The 21,599-nt window shown below is 44.7% G+C and overlaps 1 protein-coding gene across 1 annotated transcript in view; it reads left to right on the top strand.

The window, feature by feature from the left end:
• The window catches only part of LOC126428215 (aminopeptidase Ey-like), a 265,785-nt gene that overhangs the window by 32,880 nt on the left and 211,306 nt on the right, over positions 1-21,599 (top strand). Inside the window, exon 3 of the mRNA XM_050090131.1 lies at positions 19,780-20,105. Coding sequence (XP_049946088.1) covers positions 19,780-20,105 — 326 coding nt within the window. The remainder of the gene's footprint in view (positions 1-19,779; positions 20,106-21,599) is intronic.

Raw genomic sequence — 21,599 nt, 5'->3', positions numbered from 1 at the left:
AGGGATCACCAATTTAGTATTGGAGGGCAGCGTGGAGGGTAAAAATCGTAGAGGGAGACCAAGAGATGAATACACTAAGCAGATTCAGAAGGATGTAGGTTGCAGTAGGTACTGGGAGATGAAAAAGCTTGCACAGGATAGAGTAGCATGGAGAGCTGCATCAAACCAGTCTCAGGACTGAAGACCACAACAACAACAGTTTCCTCATTGCTCTTTCTGCATCCTTTCTGCATCTTGTTGAGTCACTTTAATGTTTGCGGCTTCCCCTTCACTCTCTGCATTATTCTCATGTGGAAAGACACTCTCTGGATCTTCAGCAGTTAATAACTCTTCAAAATATTCTCTCCACCTACTCAGAATTTTTTTCTTGTCTGTTAGCATATTTCCATCGTTATCATTAATAACTAAAGCTTCGTTTCTGTGCCCACCCCTCACAGGATTCAACACCTGAAACATTTTCCTGCTGTTTGATATTGCATTTGCCTTTTAGATTTCATCAGCCATACTGTTAATGAACTTTCTTTTTTCTGTTCTCAGAATCCTATTTGTTTCTCTTCTTACGGTCTTGAATGCTTCCTTTTGTTCCGCACATTGTCTGTCCAGCATGTGCATCGCCCTTACTCTCTTCCTGGCCTTCACAGCTTGTTCACATGTCTCATTGAACCATTTCTTCTTAGTTGTTAGCTATACTTAAGGTAATTCTACTAAATATTTAAAATGCCACAACTTATTACTTAAAATAATTATATTAAATTCGAAACGTTGAAAAAAAATTGTTTCTTTTCCGAATACCATAGCTGATAACTATCTGAAATTTGGTGCAGCTTTTAGTCAATGCAGGCACAAATTGGTGGTAGTCAGTAGTGTACTATTCTTAGTTGCCTCCTGCTAGGAAAGGTGGAGAAATGTGAGGACAGTATTTTGAAGGAATCTGAAACCAGGTAGTAGATGAGGCAGATGGAAGAAACCATATTACCAGCATAAGGATCCACAATTTCCAGTGAAACTTCGCTAGCAGCTGTTGCTGTAAATTTGTCTTCAGCACTTGAGCAGCAAAGTAAGGCTCTCACCAAAGCACATATCAGTGATGATGAAGAAGAAACTGATGAGTTATCAAACGAACATGCTTCTCCAGATAATGAAACTCTCCAACCCAGACATCACAACCCAGCATTAAGTCCCACCTGACATATGTACTTACCCGTGCAAAAGTTAAAAGGCCATTAGCTAATATCTTCAGCCGACAAAGCTTTTACAAACGTCTGTAATCAGCAGAGTAATGTCACAGGAGACAGTCAGAGAAAACATTTTTTACAAAGTCTCCTGACTGATGTGGAAAGCATGACTGATAAAACAATTTCGCCGCTTCAGAAGCGAAGTGCTGCCAATGGTACATGGTATTCTAGAATCCTCCAAATCATTAAGTCAGCTTCTTTATGCCCACGGATAACTGTGTGAAATACCCCTCCAATATTAAACTCACGAACGTGTAGCCTCAACTCCGGCTGTCACACAACACGGACCATCTGTTTCCCAAGATTCCCAGCACCTATCAGTCAATGGATGAGAGTTCCAAGAACTCACATCGTTATTTTTCATTTCCACATGTTAATTTTTTTTAAATACAATAGAAATATATCGTATGTAAAGAGTTTAATTTTATAAGTACGTGGATTTTCTTCAAAATAAATTTCTTTTATACGTTGTAATCTACACCGAGGCGCCAACGAAACTGGTATAGGAAAGCGTATTCAAATACAGATATGTAAAGAGGCAGAATACAGCACTGCGGTCGGCAACGCCTATATAAGACGATAATTGTCTGGCGCAGTTGTTAAATCGGTTACTGCTGCTACAGTGGCAGGTTATCAAGATTTAAGTGAGTTTGAACGTGGTGTTAATAGTCAATGCACGAGCGATCAGACACAGCATCTCCGAGGTAGCGATGAAGTGGGGATTTTCCCGTACGATCATTTCACGAATGCCATGAATATCAGGACTCCAGTATAACATCAAGTCTCCAACATCGCTGTGGCCGGAAAGAGATCCTTCAACAACGGGACCTGGCCGGCCGCTGTGGCCGAGCGGTTCTAGGCGCTTCCGTCCGGAACCGCGTGACTGCTACGGTCGCAGGTTCGAATCCTGCCTCGGGCATGGATGTGCGTGATGTCCTTAGGTTAGTTAGGTTTAAGTAGTTCTAAGTTCTAGGGGACTGATGACCTCAGATGTTAAGTCCCATAGTGCTCAGAGCCATTTGAACCATTTTGAATTTGAACGGGACCAACGGTAACTGAAGAGAATTGTTGAACGTTACAGAAGTGCAACCCTTCCGCAAATTGCTGCAGATTTCGATGCTGGGCTATCAACAAGTGTCAGCGTGCGACCCATTCAACGAAACATCATCAATATGGGCTATCGGAGCCGAAGGCCCACCCGTGTACCCTTGATGACTGCACGACACAAGCTTCACACCTCACCTGGGCCCATCAACACCGAAATTGGACTGTTGATGCCTGGAAACATGTTGGCTGGTCGGACAAGTCTTGTTTCAAATTGACGTGTATGTGTATGGAGAAAACGTCATGAATCCATGGACCATGCATGTTAGCAGGGGACTGTTCAATCTGGTGGAGGCTCTGCAATGGTGTGGGGCGTGTGCAGTTGGAGTGATATTGGACCCCTGATGCTTCTAGATACCAGTCTGGCAGGTGACACATACATAAGCATCCTGTCTGATCAAATGCATTCTGACGGACTTAGTTAATTCCAGCAGGACAATGAGACACCTCACATGCCCAGAGTTGCTACAGTGTGTCTCCGTGAACACTCTTCTGATTTTAAACACTTTCGCTGGCCACCAAGCTCCCCAGAAATGAACGTTATCGAGCATATCTGGGATGCCTTGCAACTTGCTGTTCAGAAGAGATCTCCACCCCTGCGGATTTATGGACAGCCCTGCAGGATTCATGGTGTCAATTTCCTCCATCACTACTTCAGACATGCCACATCGTGTTGTGGCACTTCTGCATGCTTGCGGGGCCCTACACGATATGAGGCAGGTGAACTGGTTTCTTTGGCTCTTCAGTGTGTGTGTGTAAATAAATCATATGATAGTGAAACGTCGTTAGCAAACAGGGAAGTTGTATTTATGACTTACTGGTTTATGATAAGAATACTACAGAATCTGAATTTGCAGTAAGAATAAAGAAGGCTTAGGGTCAGAGAGATGGGGGAAGAGAAGATGGTCAGAGGGGTGGGAGGAGATGGACAAAGAAAATGGGGAGAAGGAGATTGTCACAAAGAGGGGGGAAATGGGAATGGGAATGTGGACAGAGACAGAGATAGAGATAGGAAGGAGGCAATAGACTTAGGGGTGGGGGATGCAGGAGAAGATGGAGGGAGAGGAGGAGGAGGAGACGGAAAAAGAAAGGGGGAATGGACAGGGAGAGGTGGAGATTAGGACTTATGTTCAGTTCTCATACACATTAGAAACGTGTGCCTCTCTTTTGTTACATGAGGCTGAGCCTCAGAAAAGTGATGCCGGGTGAAGCTAGTGATTAATAAACTGCATCTCACCTCAGAGTAAGTAGTAGTCTTTCTTCAACTGAGAATTTTTGCTCCAGTTTGTGTACTTTTTTTGTAGTGATTAGTCGAAGGTTTCCAGCAAGTTCTTCAAACAGCTTCTTCGGCATCCTATAAATTACCTTGAACTTGTTCGGGTTCTCGCGCTTGCAGAAAACCTGAACGTGTATGATCAGGGCGAATGAATGGATGAGTCCAGAATTTTCGCTTTCTTTGACGCTTTCCCAAGTCCCAATACGCAACGAGGACATTACGAGGTGCGTAGACTGGCGCTGTGGACCAGACTGAGAAAGATCAGTACTTTAGAGACGGTAGCACGTCACAAAAGAGTTGCGTCAGTTGACGAAGAACGTGCAACGTAATTGTCATCCATCTGTAGCCAAAACGTCGCGTTGCACCAGTGGACAAACAACCAACTACTAAATGGGGATGGGAAAAACCGACTGGTTAAAAGCAACACCGGTATTTTAGTTCTGAATAACCGGTATTTTTCCATATTTCTTTGGTCTTGGTTATAATAGTTTTTCCATTTTCTGCTAATAATCGAATGAAAAACTGACGTATCAATTTGACGTAACAGCAGTGCTGAAATTTTTGTTTTTTAAATGAAACCTTTTTTTAAAAAACTAGTAACGTTTATTCGTAAAATTTCCATTGCTTTGAAGCATTGGATTATTTTTGAAATTGGAGCTAGTGATCAGCATTATTTTAATAACGATGCCAATAGTGAGAATCGACATACAAATGTGTGACATAAGTATCGATACAGCATTGCAGAGACAATAGTGTACCTGTTTGCGTGTGGCACGGCTCATAGATTGTAGATGTGTACGAACAGTGTTACGTGCCCCCACCTGGTCCGTACAGTAATTCCTCGGTCGTCAGTTGTACTGCAGAACGGTACGCTCTCTAATTTCCAAAAATTTTACTCAGTGTACATTCTCCATTTGCTTTAAAAAGACTAAAAATAGGGCACAACAAACCTGGGCGTTTATATAAGGAGAAAACATCCACAACGTTCGTTGGTAGAGAACGTAAATTTGATTCATAAAGATATGATTTACCTACGTGCTTTAAACTCGAGATAATAACTGCACCCTTAATTTTGTGCTTGCTTCAGGGTGAAAAACTGACACCGTCCATTGGTGACGATGCTGGGTTGTCACCAACGTGTGACCATTTGCCGTCCCCTCTCTTTCGCCATGTTTTCTGGAGATAGTGAGACCGATTTCTGCCGCATCCTCGACCCCTTATGGATCGAGATCTCATACTATTCCACCCTCATTAGAATGTTTCAATCTTTGTTCGAAGCCAAAGGACCAGGAATCACCGTAAAATTAAGGAGCAGGAACGAGCATATACAGGGTTATTACAAATGATTGAAGCGATTTCACAGCTCTACAATAACTTTATTATTTGAGATATTTTCACAATGCTTTGCACACACATACAAAAACTCAAAAAGTTTTTTTAGGCATTCACAAATGTTCGATAAGTGCCCCTTTAGTGATTCGGCAGACATCAAGCCGATAATCAAGTTCCTCCCACACTCGACGCAGCATGTCAATGAGTTCGAAAGCATCGTTGATGCGAGCTCGCAGTTCTGGCACGTTTCTTGGTAGAGGAGGTTTCAACACTGAATCTTTCACATAACCCCACAGAAAGAAATCGCATGGGGTTAAGTTGGGAGAGCGTGCAGGCCATGACATGAATTGCTGATCATGATCTCCACCACGACCGATCCATCGGTTTTCCAATCTCCTGTTTAAGAAATGCCGAACATCATGATGGAAGTGCGGTGGAGCACCATCCTGTTTAAAGATGAAGTCGGCGCTGTCGGTCTCCAGTTGTGGTATGAGCCAATTTTCCGCGGGCTACGCGTGAAACTTGCCCGCACGCGTTCAACCGTTTCTTCGCTCACTGCAGGTCGACCCATTGATTTCCCCTTACAGGGGCATCCAGAAGCTTTAAACTGCGCATACCATCGCTGAATGGAGTTAGCAGTTGGTGGATCTTTGTTGAACTTCGTCCTGAAGTGTCGTTGCACTGTTATGACTGACTGATGTGAGTGCATTTCAAGCACGACATACGCTTTCTCGGCTCCTGTCGCCATTTTGTCTCACTGCGCTCTCGAGCGCTCTGACGGCAGAAACCTGAAGTGCGGCTTCAGCCGAACAAAACTTTATGAGTTTTTCTACGTATCTGTAGTGTGTCGTGACCATATGTCAATGAATGGAGCTACAGTGAATTTATGAAATCGCTTCAATCATTTGTAATAGCCCTGTATATGGATCAAGGGTGATCCTGTATGTAAAAATATTAAACTTGTTGGTGATTTACCTCATTATCATAGAAATTAAATAAACGTTCCCTTTTCCCAAATACAAATAAAATAATACACACTGATCTTGCTAAAAGCTCTCAGATGCACTCTTGTATGTTTACTGTGTGCGGCATGAAAAAACCGAAAACCAGGTATATCAGAAACTGGATGTTTTAAGCGGTTTTAACTGTCAGATTAAACTGGGTACGAAAAGAACCGATGTAATCGAAAACCGGTTGTTTCAGTGATAACCGCCATCCGTACTACCGGCTGTACAATTTTTACCTGCCATTTGCCCCATATCCCTGAGTATTCCTTGATGCGGCTTTCCTCCCTGATTTGACCCAGTATCTCCTCTTAAGTTTTCCGATCCAGCTATCTTACAAGGGGAGGCCGCCAATTGTGAAATTCAGACTCGATTCATACTGCGCATAATAAAAGCTCATGGCCAGAGGTGTAATGTGGCAAAGCACCAAGATGCACTTCTCAGCCGTTGTCGAGAAAATCGACAGTTAAAAGAAAGAGTTGCGGTGAAATACTCTATACGGTTAATAATTTTCCACAGCGTCGTGGCGCAGTGGTAAGCGCTCGGGTTTGAAATCAGAAGGTCGCCGGATCGAATCTCGCGCCATTCAATTTTTTTTAGTATTTGTTTTTTGTAATTCTGATGTATATATATACATATACATATACATACATATATATATATATATATATATTTCCCGGCAATCAGTTGCAACAATTATGCATATAATAAGTTGTTGAAAGTCGTTTCTCGTGGAAAAACTGGCGACTTCGAACATCATTATGTTTTCCGCAAACAAAGTTGTATTTCACAAATGTTATTAATTGCCTTCATAATGTTAACCACGTATAGTTAACGGAAGACGTAGAAACGATATTCCGAAACGAATACGTATAACGTAAGTTAAACGTTCGAATTAGAAATGAGACCCCACGAACACAAATTCGCTGTGGCAGGTATGAAATATAAACTCCGTTACTCGCTCGTTACACTTGAAGGACAGATGTTGAATGGGCCGAAACGAGCCGCCGCATAACAGCGTAGTTGCCTGCTAACTTCGAAAGAAGGTAGATGCGGTCCCTAGCGCAACTTATAACATCGTCGAAAATCGGTGTTGACGGGAGAGTTTTGGTACACCCTGTTAAAAAAACGGAAAAATGGAGGCGGTACAATTGGAGAGCGATCCGCCTTCACCAACATGCATAAGCAATTCATTAATAGTTTATATATATATATATATATATTTGAATTACAAAAAACTAATAATAAAAAAATTGCATGGCGCGAGATTCGATCCGGCGACCTTCGGATTACGAACTCCAGCCCTTACCGCTGCGCCACGACGCTGTAGAAACTCATTAATCGTAGAGAGTATTTCACCTCAACGGTTTCTTTTAACTGTCGATTTTCTCGACAACGGCTGAGAAGTGCATCTTGGTGCTTTGCCACATTACACCTCTGGCCATGAGCTTTTATTATGCGCAGTATGAATCCAATCTGAATTTCACAATTGGCGGCCTCCCCTTGTGAGTCTTCAGCATTGGTCTGTACAACCATATTTCAAAAGCTGATAATCTCTCGTTGTTTTTATATTTGAAATATGCTTCATGGAAAAAAGCATCAGCAAGATACAGTAACAACCTTTTGTTGTAAGGAATGACACAGCATTAGGCAGTTGTAGCCAGCACTCATGCGATCGTCCAACTGTTGTTGTTTACTTGTTGCAGCAGTTCGGTAGTCAGCTGTGCTCGATTCGTGATCTTTTCCATTCGCGATCATTGGTGTGAAGTGTTGTTCACATGTATCATCACTACACGTTTCTGTATCGCGAAGGAAAAATTTAACTGCAATGGGAACGTACCCAAGACAGAATACCATCAAACTTTAACGAGCAGCAAAGATCCTTAGAAATCCAGAATTGGGTGACTATCAATCTCAGACTTACTAGGGATCGAGTAGACAATATACACTTCACCGTCAGTAATAACGATTCTATGGTTTATTTCAAAATTGGTTCAAATGTTTGTGAAATCTTATGGGACTTAACTGCTAAGATCATCAGTCCCTAACCTTACACACTACTTAACCTAAATTATCCTAAGGACAAACACACACACCCATGCTCGAGGGAGGACTCGAACCTCCGCCGGGATCAACCGCACAGTCCATGACTGCAGCGCCTAGACCGCTCAGCTAATCCCGCGCTGCTCAAAATTTGTTCTAGCCTAGTTTATGAATAGGTTGTTCAGGGGTGTTCAGGAAACTTCGAAGTTACACTGACTTCCAGATAGGCAGCCAAGTTTTCTGTCAGAGCAGTAGAAGGCAACTTGACAGATGTAGAAGTGTTTAATATACCAACACTCACGCAAATACACCTCACACGCACATGCCTACCGTCTCTGGCAGCTGAAGACATCAGGTACTGGAGCATGTGTATGTGTGGGGGGGGGGGGGGGCGTGGTACAAGAGAGACAAAGAGATATCTATATCTACATATATACTCCGCTAGCCACCAAGCGGTGTGTGGCGGAGGGCACAATTCGCGCAAAAGTCGTATTCCCCCCCCCCCCGACCCATTCACGGAACGCGCGAGGGAAAAATGACTGTCTGAACACCTCAGTACGAGCTCTCATTTCCCTTATCTTTGAATGATGATCACTACGCGATTTGAAAGTTGGTGGTAAAAATATATGCTCTACATCCTTGGTGAAGATCGGATTTCGGATTTTAGTGAGCAGCCCCTTCTGTTTAGCGCGCCGTCTATCTGCAAGTCTGTCCCACTTCAAACTTTCTATGAGATTTGTAACGTTCTCGCGATGGCTAAACGTACCAGTCACGAATCTTGCTGCTCTTCTTTGGACCTTCTCAATCTCTTGAATCAGACCCAACTGGTAAGGGTCCCATACAGGCGAACAATACTCTAAGACTGGACGAACTAACGTATTGTGAACTACTTCCTTTGTTGAAGGACTGCATCGCTTCAGGATGCTACCAATAAACCGCAATCTAGAGTTCGCCTTACCCGTTACTTGTATAACCTGATCATTCCATCTGAGATCATTTCCAATGGTCACACCCAGACTCTTGACTGATGTTACCGCTTCCAAAGACCGATCATTTATTTTGTACTTATACATTAATGGGGATTTTCGCCTGGGAATAAAAACAGTAAACGGCTTCAGAAGGTGGTACGTTGCGGCAGTTATTCAGAGATGAAGAGGCTTGCACAGTATAGAGAAGCATGGAGAGCTACATCCTACACCCCTAGCTCTACACCTCCCCCCTCCACCGTAAAAACTGTCATATGGGCGCTCTTGAACACACACTATTTTCCCGTTTGCATGTTAATCTATATTCACATTCTCATGGTGTACTTTGCATTGATACAACCACAGCATGGGGGCGAAACTCATATAGTGATTTCTGGTAATACGACCTTGGTTCGCTTTCTTAATGGCTGATTTTTAGTCTTCCATGTTTGTTTTCGTTTCATAGCTAGTAGATGTTGGCTTCATCACATTGTGCAAATGTTGCTCCTATTCTGATTACGTTCTTATCGCACATGTAATATTCTGTGAGTTAGATAATACCATATTTGCTTTAGTTTCATATATAACAGACACTGCTTTCGTTGCACGGTGTCCTGTGGACTTACGTGTATCTGCTGTTGATTACGAATCCGTGTATGAACGGCTCGATTTAAATGCATATTAGTATATTGCTCGTATTCTATGCTGTTTTTATTGCATCAGTTTTCCATACTCTCTCGAATTTAATGGAGAACTCCTGTTAGTAATATTTTATTCAGTTTCATTACATCTTGTCACGAAACGAGAATTCTGCTTTGAATCCTGTTGCTTCTTGGCAGTATGTCCCACGCATTTCACAGTATGGATGTAGACGTAGATGAGCGGGCCGTACACTTTGTAGTATTAGTGACTAGAGGATTGTTCCTTGCAAATACCAGAAATGCGACAGCAGTTACGCTTATGATTTCACAGTACATTTTAGCAAACGTCAGTCAAAATTTCGGTGGGCCCATTACATGCGAGAGTACTAAAAATGGACGAAAAAAAGACACGTAGAATATGAGCTATATACTTAACAGTGCAATTAAATCGAGCAGTTAAACACACACGGATTTGTAAGTAGTAACAGACACGTGCCCACACCATGCCATGTGACGAAACCAGCTTTTCTTTCATGTGGAATCATTTATCCCACCCAGCAAAAATCAAGCAGAAAATGAGGAACATACAGGGTGTTTCAAAAATGACCGGTACATTTGAAACGGCAATAAAAACTAAACGAGCAGTGATAGAAATACACCGTTTGTTGCAATATGCTTGGGACAACAGTACATTTTCAGGCAGACAAAACTTTCGAAATTACAGTAGTTACAATTTTCAACAACAGATGGCGCTGCGGTCTGGGAAACTCTATAGTACGATATTTCCACATATCCACCATGCGTAGCAATAATATGGCGTAGTCTCTGAATGAAATCACCCGAAACCTTTGACAACGTGTCTGGCGGAATGGCTTCACATGCAGATGAGATGTACTGCTTCAGCTGTTCAATTGTTTCTGGATTCTGGCGGTACACCTGGTCTTTCAAGTGTCCCCACAGAAAGAAGTCACAGGGGTTCATGTCTGGCGAATAGGGAGGCCAATCCACACCGCCTCCTGTATGTTTCAGATAGCCCAAAGCAATCACACGATCATCGAAATATTCATTCAGGAAATTAAAGACGTCGGCCGTGCGATGTGGCCGGGCACCATCTTGCATAAACCACGAGGTGTTCGCAGTGTCGTCTAAGGCAGTTTGTACCGCCACAAATTCACGAAGAATGTCCAGATAGCGTGATGCAGTAATCGTTTCGGATCTGAAAAATGGGCCAATGATTCCTTTGGAAGAAATGGCGGCCCAGACCAGTACTTTTTGAGGATGCAGGGACGATGGGACTGCAACATGGAGCTTTTCTGTTCCCCATATGCGCCAGTTCTGTTTATTGACGAAGCCGTCCAGGTAAAAATAAGCTTCGTCAGTAAACCAAATGCTGCCCACATGCATATCGCCGTCATCAATCCTGTGCACTATATCGTTAGCGAATGTCTCTCGTGCAGCAATGGTAGCGGCGCTGAGGGGTTGCCGCGTTTGAATTTTGTATGGATAGAGGTGTAAAGTCTGGCGCATGAGACGATATGTGGACATTGGCGTCATTTGGACTGCAGCTGCAACACGGCGAACGGAAACCCGAGGCCGCTGTTGGATCACCTGCTGCACTAGCTGCGCGTTGTCCTCTGTGGTTGCCGTACGCGGTCGCCCTACCTTTCCAGCACGTTCATCTGTCACGTTCCCAGTCCGTTGAAATTTTTCAAACAGATCCTTTATTGTATCGCTTTTCGGTCCTTTGGTTACATTAAACCCCCGTTGAAAACTTCGTGTTGTTGCAACAACACTGTGTTCTAGGCGGTGGAATTCCAACACCAGAAAAATCCTCTGTTCTAAGGAATAAACCATGTTGTCTACAGCACACTTGCACGTTGTGAACAGCACACGCTTACAGCAGAAAGACGACGTACAGAATGGCGCACCCACAGACTGCGTTGTCTTCTATATCTTTCACATCACTTGCAGCGCCATCTGTTGTTGGAAATTGTAACTACTGTAAGTTCGAAAGTTTGTCCGCCTGAAAATGTACTGTTGTCCCAAGCATATTGCAACAAACGGTGTATTTCTATCGCTGCTCGTTTAGTTTTTATTGCTGTTTCAAATATACCGGTCATTTTTGAAACACCCTGTATTTACATTGCAATTCAAAGAGTGCAATACGCACAATAAAATGGTAATCAGGAGCATTATTTTCACTTGATAACAGCTACACGGCCGAAATTGCAATTTTGGGTTTCACAAATAAATACACTTTACGAGCAGACTACCAGATCCATCCATAAGATACAAATGGAAAGTATTATCATGCACCGATCGTATTTGCAAGGCAAGAATCCATATCATTGTGCCATTTTTTCACGACTTAAAAAGTTAACTGCCAGGCCACTCGGAATTCTACTATCAGCCTCTGTTTCCCTACGTAATGTGGGTCATGCACTTCTGATATTTTAGTGTTCTGTGAGCCACAAAACAAAAACCGACCGCACTTGGAGCGAACAAAACAAAACTACATGGGGTGAAGATGGATACATGACAACATGTAAACAAGAAAATATTGTGTGTCAGTATAGTGCAGAAAACTAAAAATCGAACGCCTGTATATAGAAAAATGCATGGAAATAATGTAGGAGCCTAAAGACATGAGTAATAAAAATTAATTTTAAAATTAAGTACTGGGCTAAAAGATGGATCAGAGACAGCGGCAGTCACGATGATGATTTTGTTTTGTGCGTAGGTTGGTAGTGCTTCAGTTTCTCGTAGCCAATGGGATAATACTTTTAGGTTACCAATGAGAAGCGAGGAAAACAGATGTGGATATTCCGTGTCATAGATCAGTTATAAAACACTTTAGCTGTCGAATGAACATTTATTTAAGCACAGGACAAGGCGAATACAACATGACTGTACAAACGTAGCGTGCTGAGAAGACATAGACAAAGAGAAGCAAAGATCCTCGGGTCCAAAGATATGGCACTTTATGCCAGAGGCGCCACAGAGGTCACGCCCCCCCCCCTTCCCCCAGCAGGGTGGAGGGAAACTTCCTCACTTGAGCACAAAAACTTCATGCCAGTGCGGCAGTTGAAGGCAGCGTCCAGCATGAGAAGTGGGTGCTTTGGAAGCCGTGCCAACAGGCTCACGTGCGTTGGACTGCTGCGCAGGCGGTGGAGCATTACTGGAGGTCACGTCGGCGGCGTCAGCGGGCGAGATGGCGGCGATGGCAGGCAGACCGGAGGCACCAGAAGGCGGTTCGGTAGGGACCACACCATTTTTAATCAGTTAACTGAAACCGTATTGGGTCATCCATTCAGAAGAATCATGAAAGTATTCGCTCTGCCACATAAGACACAGTGCAGACCTGAGTAAGATGGTTGCAAGGCTGCATGTACGGAGTTGTTGTGCAGCATTACGAACTCGCGCGATGCCAGGTCTTTGTGTACAAACACCAGTTGCGAGGAATGAGTGTGAGGCAGGGGTGGTCGAAGGCAGATGACATGCACACGCACTCGTTCTACAAGGGCCCGAAGGTCGATTGCATCATTTGGGGAGCATCCTCGACTAATTCAGCTGGCAGGAGGAGGGGTTTTCCATACAAGACCTCCGTCAGCAAAACATTCAGGTCCTCCTTGTGGGTGGAACAGATGTCGAGTAAGACCCAAGGATGTGCCTCAGACCAAAGCCCACCATGGCACATGAGAGCAGCTTTTAGAGTTCGGTGCCATCGCTCAACTAGGCCTTTTGCCTGTGGGTGATAAGCCTTAGTGTGGAATTTCGGTACTCCGCACAGCTCGTACAGTCGAGCGAATAGCATGGACTCGAATTGTCATCCCTGATGCGTAGTAAGTGAAAGGGGCAGCCAAATCTCATGACCCATACCGATAGGAAGGCGCAAGTTATGGTCTCTCCCATTATGTCTACAAGAGGGACCGCCTCAACCCAACGGGTTACATGGTCGATCATAGACAATATGTATTTGTACCCCTTGGAAGAGGGGAGAGGACCAACCACGTCAATGTGCATGTGCAGAAGGTGACCCCTGGGGACGTCGAAGTGTCCTAAAGGAGGCTGTGCGTGTCTGTCTGCTTTACTACGTTGGCAAGGGATACATGTGCAGGTGCAGGAGTGGCAATCATGCCGTGCGCTGGGCCAGACGAACCGTCCAGTGACTAGTCTCGTTGTTGCCCGTGTTCCGGGGTGGGCCAGGTTGTGTAAAGCATCAAAGATCCCACACCTAAGAGCGGACAGCACCAAGGGGCGGGTGGAGCGCATAGAAACATCACAAAGGACCAGGGTTGTCAACCCGCGTAGGACAACAGGTTTGATAGTGAGCGAAGACTTGTTGTCCAAAACCAATTGCTGTGTATCCACGTCTTCAGTCTGGAGTCGGGCAAGATCATCTTAAGTTCAAGGGTGTGGAGAGCATCGAGATAGGTAGTCAGCTACAATGTTTTGCGCATCATGGATGCAACAAGCATTTGAGGAATGTTGACAAATAAAGTCCATGTGCTGCAAGCATCGCGGCGGTAGGTCCTTCGCCGTGTTGCATATTGCTTCAATGAGAGGTTTGTGATCCGAGTAAACAGTGAAAGGACGCCCCTCCAGGTCTCTCTGGAAGTGTTTGACTGCCTCATAAACTGCAAGAAGCTTGTGGTCGAAAGCCAACCTCTTAAACTGGCTCATGGTTAGTTTTTTTTTTTTTTTTTTTTTTTTTTTTAAAGAAATGGAGTGGCTGAGTGAAGTCTGCAGTGTGCTGTTGTAAGACAGCACCCACAGCTGACTCAGCAGCGTCAGTTGTAATAGAAATATGGGCCTTGAGGTCAGGGTGGGCGAGTGTGACCGCTTTCATGATCCCAGTTTTCAGATTATCAAATGCGTCAAGCATGGGCTTAGTCCAGTCAAATAGGCCAAAGGGTGTCGTGATGGCTGTCTTCGGAATATCCGGCGGGTGCATAGGAATTTGGTGACATGTCTTTGAACAATCAAGACAGAGAAGAACTTCGAGCCATGCAGTAATTGCATGAAATCCTGGATATGAGGAATGGGATAGTTATCGATAATTGTCTGAGCATTAAGAGATCTGTAGTCCCCGCACATGCATAGCGAGCCATCCTTCTTAGGAACAGGGTGGATAAGTGAAGGCCAGTTGCTGTCCGATGGTCAGAGCATGCCAGAAGCCAATAAATCCTGAACAATTTCTTTCGCTAGCACAAGTTTGGAAGCATTAAGATGTCTAGCTTTAAAATGTATAGGTGGGCTGTCCGTGGAAGTGCCGTTGCTGATACCTGTGAAAGGAGACAGGGGGGGTGGGGGGAGAGGAGCGGCACGAGTAGTTTACTGACCTTGCCCGGCTGGAATAGCGTGGGTGGGGTGTCAGCAGCAGACGACGACAGAGGGCATGGCACGGCAGCCACGCGATGCGAGGAATCCCGCGAAGCAAGAACATGAGCATCTACAGAATCACCTATGATGGCGCAGAACCGGCAGCAGAAGGAGGGAAACTCGACACAGGAGCAATGCAGTGTGAAGGCACATTAGAAGCAAATGACAGTTCAGACAGACTGCAAATCATACTCCATGCGTGAGCCAATTCAGCAGAGGCAGTGTCAATATGGGTGCATAATGCCTCGTTATGTCTGCAGAGCTCATCGATCTGTGTACGCACATCCAATAAATCAGAGTGTGGTGCAGTTATATCCTTGAGCAGAGATGCACATGTGGAAAGCATAGCCAAGGGGGAAGAGAGCGGAGTCATGCCAAACTTGGTCAAGCACGGAACAATAGAACCAGACGCGTGGTGGAGCACTGCGGCCTGCAGGTATGGCGAAAGTTCCTAATGGTGTAGAAAGTCCAACCTGATCACAGGTTCATTCATGTCGGTAATATGGAAAGTCCAAGGGAAGGCGGAGATTGGTGAAAGGTGAGGTGACATCTTGATGAAGCCAAGGACCGGGATAGGAGAGTGATTTGCGGTGATCAGAGGTTAGTGGGAGAAAGCATTTTGCCTGTGTGCTTGGCCAGGATAACACCGACATCAGCGCCAGTGTTGATGAGAAAGCAAGTGCCTGTTGACAAGTCCGTGACGTAGAGGCGTCGCACCGCTGGAACAAGTGGTGAGGTGTCAGACGGTACATGCCGAGGATGATCGTGGCAGGACGTGGCACCTAAACGTGCCCACCGGAATTGTTTGGGTACATGGCGCGTGGCAGTTGTGAGCGGTTAAATGGCACGGTACCAGCATAGCAGACGAGACGGTGTGGAGTGGTCGGGTGACGCAACTGACTTTGTCGTTGCCTGAAACCACTCGGGCTGCTGCTCAAACAGGGTCGGCCGCTGTCAGAAGGTAGCAGTCAGTACCTCCTGTTGGCCGCCAGGTGGCAGCTCCTGACAGGCCGCTGAGCTGCTGAGGCATGTGCACTGGCGCCTGCCAGCAGGGCGCGGAACCGAAGGTGCAGGCATGCCAGCTGAAGGTAATGGTGATGTCGTACATGACACGCAGTGTCGGTGACAGATGATTGCGTAGGCCTCATTGACCATGCATAGATGAACCTTGAGAGGGTCAGCCACATGAGGTAGCAAAAAATGGCTCTGAGCATTATGGGACTTAACATTTGTGGTCATCAGTCACCTAGAACTTAGAACTACTTAAATCTAACTAACCTAAGGACATCACACACATCCATGCCCAAGGCTGGATTCGAACCTGCGACCGTAGCGGTCACACGGTTCCAGACTGAAGCACCTAGAACCACATGGCCACAACTGCTGGCCATGAGGTAGCAGGTGAAGTTGTAGGTCCAATGTATGTTTGCCCATCCACAAGGTCCACAGTATGACATTGGTACTCATCATGGATGATGTGGTGGATAGCTTCTGGTGGCGGGCAAGAAATGCTTTCAGTGAACAATGTTTTCGCCATCAAATACTTGGGTGAGACAGGCAGTGAGAGGAGCGGTTGAACATGGAGCTGGCTCACCGGGCAGACGAAATGTGCGGCAGCATCCGAAATCCCATGGATATCCAGTAGATGATTCACCAGTGCGAACAAAGTCTTAGGGTTGTACTTTTGCAACTGTACTTTTGCAGCTTAGGAAACCCGACAGGTAACACATGTTGATGCAGCACTGGGAGATGAAGATCTGTGTGAGGGGGGTAGGAAGCCCCCAACACTCGGAGTGCAGTAGTGGTGGACGATGCATTGCCTGAGGTCTGTGTGGAGGGCTGGCCGCAAGCAGCACACAATGTGGAGTGAGCTGGTGCAATCATTGGCACGATGTGTTCCAACGCAGGCCCAAAGGCGAATGTGGCGCAGGTGTAACGGCCGGTGCCGTTGCAACAGCGGGCGGAAGGCGGTTGTAGTGCAGCCACAAGGGGGCTGATCGGGTAACTGGCGCAACTGGAACGGCCGGTGCCGTTACGAAAGCGAACAGAAGGTGATTGTTGTGTGACCACAGAGCAATGGTCGTGGAAACCAGTGCGGTCAATTGGTGCGGGGGTGGTCCTATAATGTCAGGCATATAAGAATGTGCTACCCCGTGCACATGAAAGTTCAAATTACTGTTCTCGAATTTCATCATCACATCAGACGAAACTGAAGAGGACTGCTTAGCTGAGAGTTGAACTACTACGTCCAATACTCAATTATCGCTCACAACGTCACTAAGCAGTGTGAACTGTCCGTGTGGCAGCCATTGCTGTGTAGTTGCCCTTGACTGTGGCCATGTTGGGCCTGTTACGGTTAAGTGGCCGCTGATATGGCTGGTCCCAGGTAACTGTTCACTTTTCACCAAATGCACATTAGGTTCACTAGTAAATATGCAAGCAAAGTTAATAGGGTGTGAGGAATTAGCAGAAAAGGACACTGGTAGATCCATTGTTCCGAAGACACTGGACTGGCACACGAAATCCGTTAATGATGAAACGAAGCACAAAATAATTCCCGGATGCATGAAGCCAATTTTGGGCTCACCACTGTGGATATTACGTGTCATAGATAAATAATAACACACTTTAGCTGTTGAATGAACATTTATTTAAGCACATAACAAGGCGAATACAACATGGCTGTACAAATGTAGCACGGTGAGAAGACATAGACAAAGAGAAGCAACAATCTTTTGGTCCAAAGATATGATGCTTTATGCCAGAGGCACCACAGAGATAATGAATTTCTAGCGCCAATATAGGAACCATTGTCTTATTCGCAGTTCTCACAAATATTGTATTGCTTTCTTCAGAGTGTCACGAATTATGAGGTTGTGGTTGGGTTGGAATGTGGCAGTTTGATTTTGAGTTGGCAAAGCCAATGAATGTGATAGCTAAAAAATCTTATGGTGGTCACAAATTGATGTGCAGCATAGTCCGAGGTTTAGTTTAGGTTGGAATGTACAATTGGCTGTGAGCTGGCAAAGACAACAAATGTGAAAATCAGACTATCTGTTTGTGGCAGCATATTGTTCTGTATCTTTGCCCGAGTCCAAGGATATGTTGGATTATGACAGTTTTACTTGCAGAAATTAGATAAGTATTGGCAGTCTTTGGTGTCACATACATTTGTTTCTCCCAAGTTAAGAGATTGTGGTTAGTTTGGAACCTAATAGCACAGCTTAAACTGCACTAATAATGCTGGTAGTCAAAATATTTGCCTGCTTCTTGCTAATATCTTAAGATTTTGGAGATTTTGATACATCAACATAACGGTGTGATTCTATTCTCTTGAAACACGTCATCTGCCCACTGCTCTCGTTGGCTCTGATGTAGACTTTTTCTAATAACTGTGTGTGATCTCGTTAAACTGTTTTGTAAACAAAACCACAGTTTGCTACAGTGACCATTGAAGATGCTTTAAATAAAGCGAAATGGTGTGTGTGTGTGTGTTGTGTGTGTGTGTGTGTGTGTGTGTGTGTGTGTGTGTGTGTGTGGCATCAACTCTGCAAAACCAAGGTATCGCTGCAAGGTGCATGGATCATCTCTCCAGACCAATACCTGCACCACATACAGGCCATGCATGGACTTATTACTGCAGAAATTGAGGGCTTGTTATTAACTTCACGTATAGCACTAGGCTAAAGTGCATACATGTTGACAGCAGCTCTTGTTTTGAATGTTATGGTGGTAATATGTTGACGTTGGTCGTAGCTGACTGGTTGACAGGAGATGGAAGCCAGTGAGAATGGGTGAGTCTAATTACATCTATAGGTGAATGATACAAATTTACTACATTTGTTTTCAATATGGAGAGCGCCAGATTAAGTTTTAGTGACACTTTTTTAATGCAGTTTTAAACTTTGCGATAGACTCTCGTATTTCTTTGAAGACTGGAAAAAAGTATGAGCTAACAGACTGATCTGTAGCGAAATCTGGAAGCTAAGGTCAGGTTGGAATGTAATTAGTTTGGCTATGAGTTGGCGAAACCAAGGAATGTGAATGGAAGAAAAGTAGATGTGCTGATAGAGTGACCTGTAGCGTCGCCTGAGGCATAGGTTAGGTTGGAATGTGATAGTTTGGTTGTGAGTTGGCAAAGCCAAGGAATGTGAGGGGAAGAAAACTAGATGTGATGACAGACTGACCCATAGCGTATCCTGGGGTGTAGATTAGCATAGAATGTGGTAGTTTTGTTGTGAGTTGGTGGAGTCAATGAATCTCAGCATGAAAGTATGATTTAGCCTCAGATATACATTTGTCACTACAATGACCCATTTGTACCCACTATTTCTGATTTTGCCAAAAATTATAAAGAAATTGATAAACTATAACCTAATACAACAAAATATTAGTTAACTTTGTGTAAGAACTATAGAAAAGAGCTAACGAAAGTCCCATTGGCTACCTACATGTGGTTCATAAATCGTCATGTTGACTGCTCATGATTCATTGCACAAACTGTTACTGACAGCAGTCTGTAACGGAAAAGCTTCTGAGACTGTAAGTACTCTTTTACCACAGTGCCTTTCCATGCCTTTTGCCCACATAGTGTAATTTTGTTGTGGAGGTTAGGGGAGGGGGAGGGGAGACAAAAGACTTGACTTTAGTAAGAAGGTTCAAGTGGATGTAGGATGCAGTAGTTATGCAGAGATGAAGGAGCCCTGCACAAGATAGAGTGAAGTGCTGCAGAAAACCAGTATTCAGGTTGAAGACCAAAATAACAATATGTGGCTGATGTGTCCCTTTTCCCCATAGGGTTCGAGTAATACACAGACAGTTGGAGGTGCCAACAGCAGCAATGGGACACCTTCATCTGAAGTTGAACCCAATGCTGACACTAGAGCAGATTCTGGGGATGAATCGGAGTTCACAATTCGCCGACTGGACCCTCGTGTGAGGCCACTGCTGTACCGCCTTACTGTGAGGCCCTTCCTCGGTGAGGGCACCAACTTCACGTTCCACGGCCACGTCGCCATCACACTAACCATTCTGCCAGGCACTGAGGTTGACTCCATTGTCTTCCACGTGAAGCAGCTCAACATTTCTGCTGATCAAGTTACTGTAACAGTCGACCAGGACAGGTATGTACCTAAAATGTTGTCACCACTGTTGTTCTACAGTGTTAGCTGAATGAGGTGGTGCATTGGTTAAGCACAAGAACCGAGCAAGGTGGCGCAGTGGTTAGACACTGGACTCGCATTCGGGAGGACGATGGTTCAATCACGCGTCCGGCCATCCTGATTTAGGTTTTCCGTGATTTCCCTAAATCACTCCAGGCAAATGCCGGGATGGTTCCTTTGAAAGGGCACAGCCGACTTCCTTCCCTAATCCAATGAGACCGATGACCTCGCTGTCTGGTCTCCTTCCCCAAACAACCCAACCCCAACCCAACCCCTAAGCACAAGACTTACATTCAGGAAGATGGCAGTTCGTGTACATACAGTGTGTGTCAAAAAAATGTATACACACTTTGAAGCATCATAGAAAGTTTATTTCCCGTTCTACAATGTTAAATTTCTGGAAATGGAAAGCTTAAAGTCCAATTGGAAAAATAAATGTACTTTGCAAATGTGATTAGTGTTCAAACTGGTGGCCTTCAGCATCAATACATTTCTGAGTACGAGTCACCACTGATTCCATACATCATACTAGATTCTGTACATCATACCAGATTTCTGCGCACACCGCCTGAATCTCATTCCAAAGTGTGGCCAGGTTACGTGGTTTACATTTGTACACCTCATCTTTTACTGTGCCCCATAAGAAGAAATCCAGTGGCGTGAGGTCTGGAGAGCATGCAGGAAACTCGATTGGTCCCCTGCGTCCTATCCACTGGCCTGGCACATTGTGATCCAGGTATGCTCGTACATCTCTATGATAGTGCAGCGGGGCGCCATCTTGTTGGAAATAAAACTCATCATGCACGAATGGCAGGGAATATGGAGTCAGCAAGCATTGTTAGGTATGTTTCTCCAGTAACAGTACCTTCAAAGCGGAAAGGCCCAATGAGTCCCCTTGCAGACAAACCACATCACACATTTACACCAGGCAAATTCACAGCCTTTTCAACCATAATGTGAGGATTATCTTCAGCCCAGTACACACAATTGTGCCTATTGACAGTTCCATTGAGTTTGCATTGGGCTTCATCCGACTAAATTATGCTACCCATAAATCCTGATTCACGTCTCATCATCTCCTGAACCCATTCACAAAATTCTAACCTTTGATCTGGATCATCATCACTTAGCTGTTGCACCAGCCTTGGAATGTACACAGAAAACTTGCCTTTCTTCAGAATGCCTAGCACACTACTAGCACTTACATTACTCTCACGTGCCGCTTGCCTTGAAGATTTTTGAGGCGAACGCTGAAACAATTCCAAGACTGCAGTTGTGGAATCATCACTTGTAGCTGTACGAGGTCACCCTGATTGACCTTATTGCACATCACACACTGTTCCATGAATTTCGAATTTGTCTCGTAGACGTGTAATTGTTGACCGTGAAGGTGGTTCTGTACCATACTCACTTCTCCATTGTCTTTGAACTGCAGCTACTTTCTAAAACTTCCAG

This window comes from Schistocerca serialis, chromosome 12, assembly GCF_023864345.2.
Source record: "Schistocerca serialis cubense isolate TAMUIC-IGC-003099 chromosome 12, iqSchSeri2.2, whole genome shotgun sequence".
Lineage (NCBI taxonomy): Eukaryota > Metazoa > Arthropoda > Insecta > Orthoptera > Acrididae > Schistocerca > Schistocerca serialis.
The sequence above is the reverse complement of the archived record's forward strand: the minus strand, read 5'-3'. Positions and strand labels throughout refer to the sequence as shown.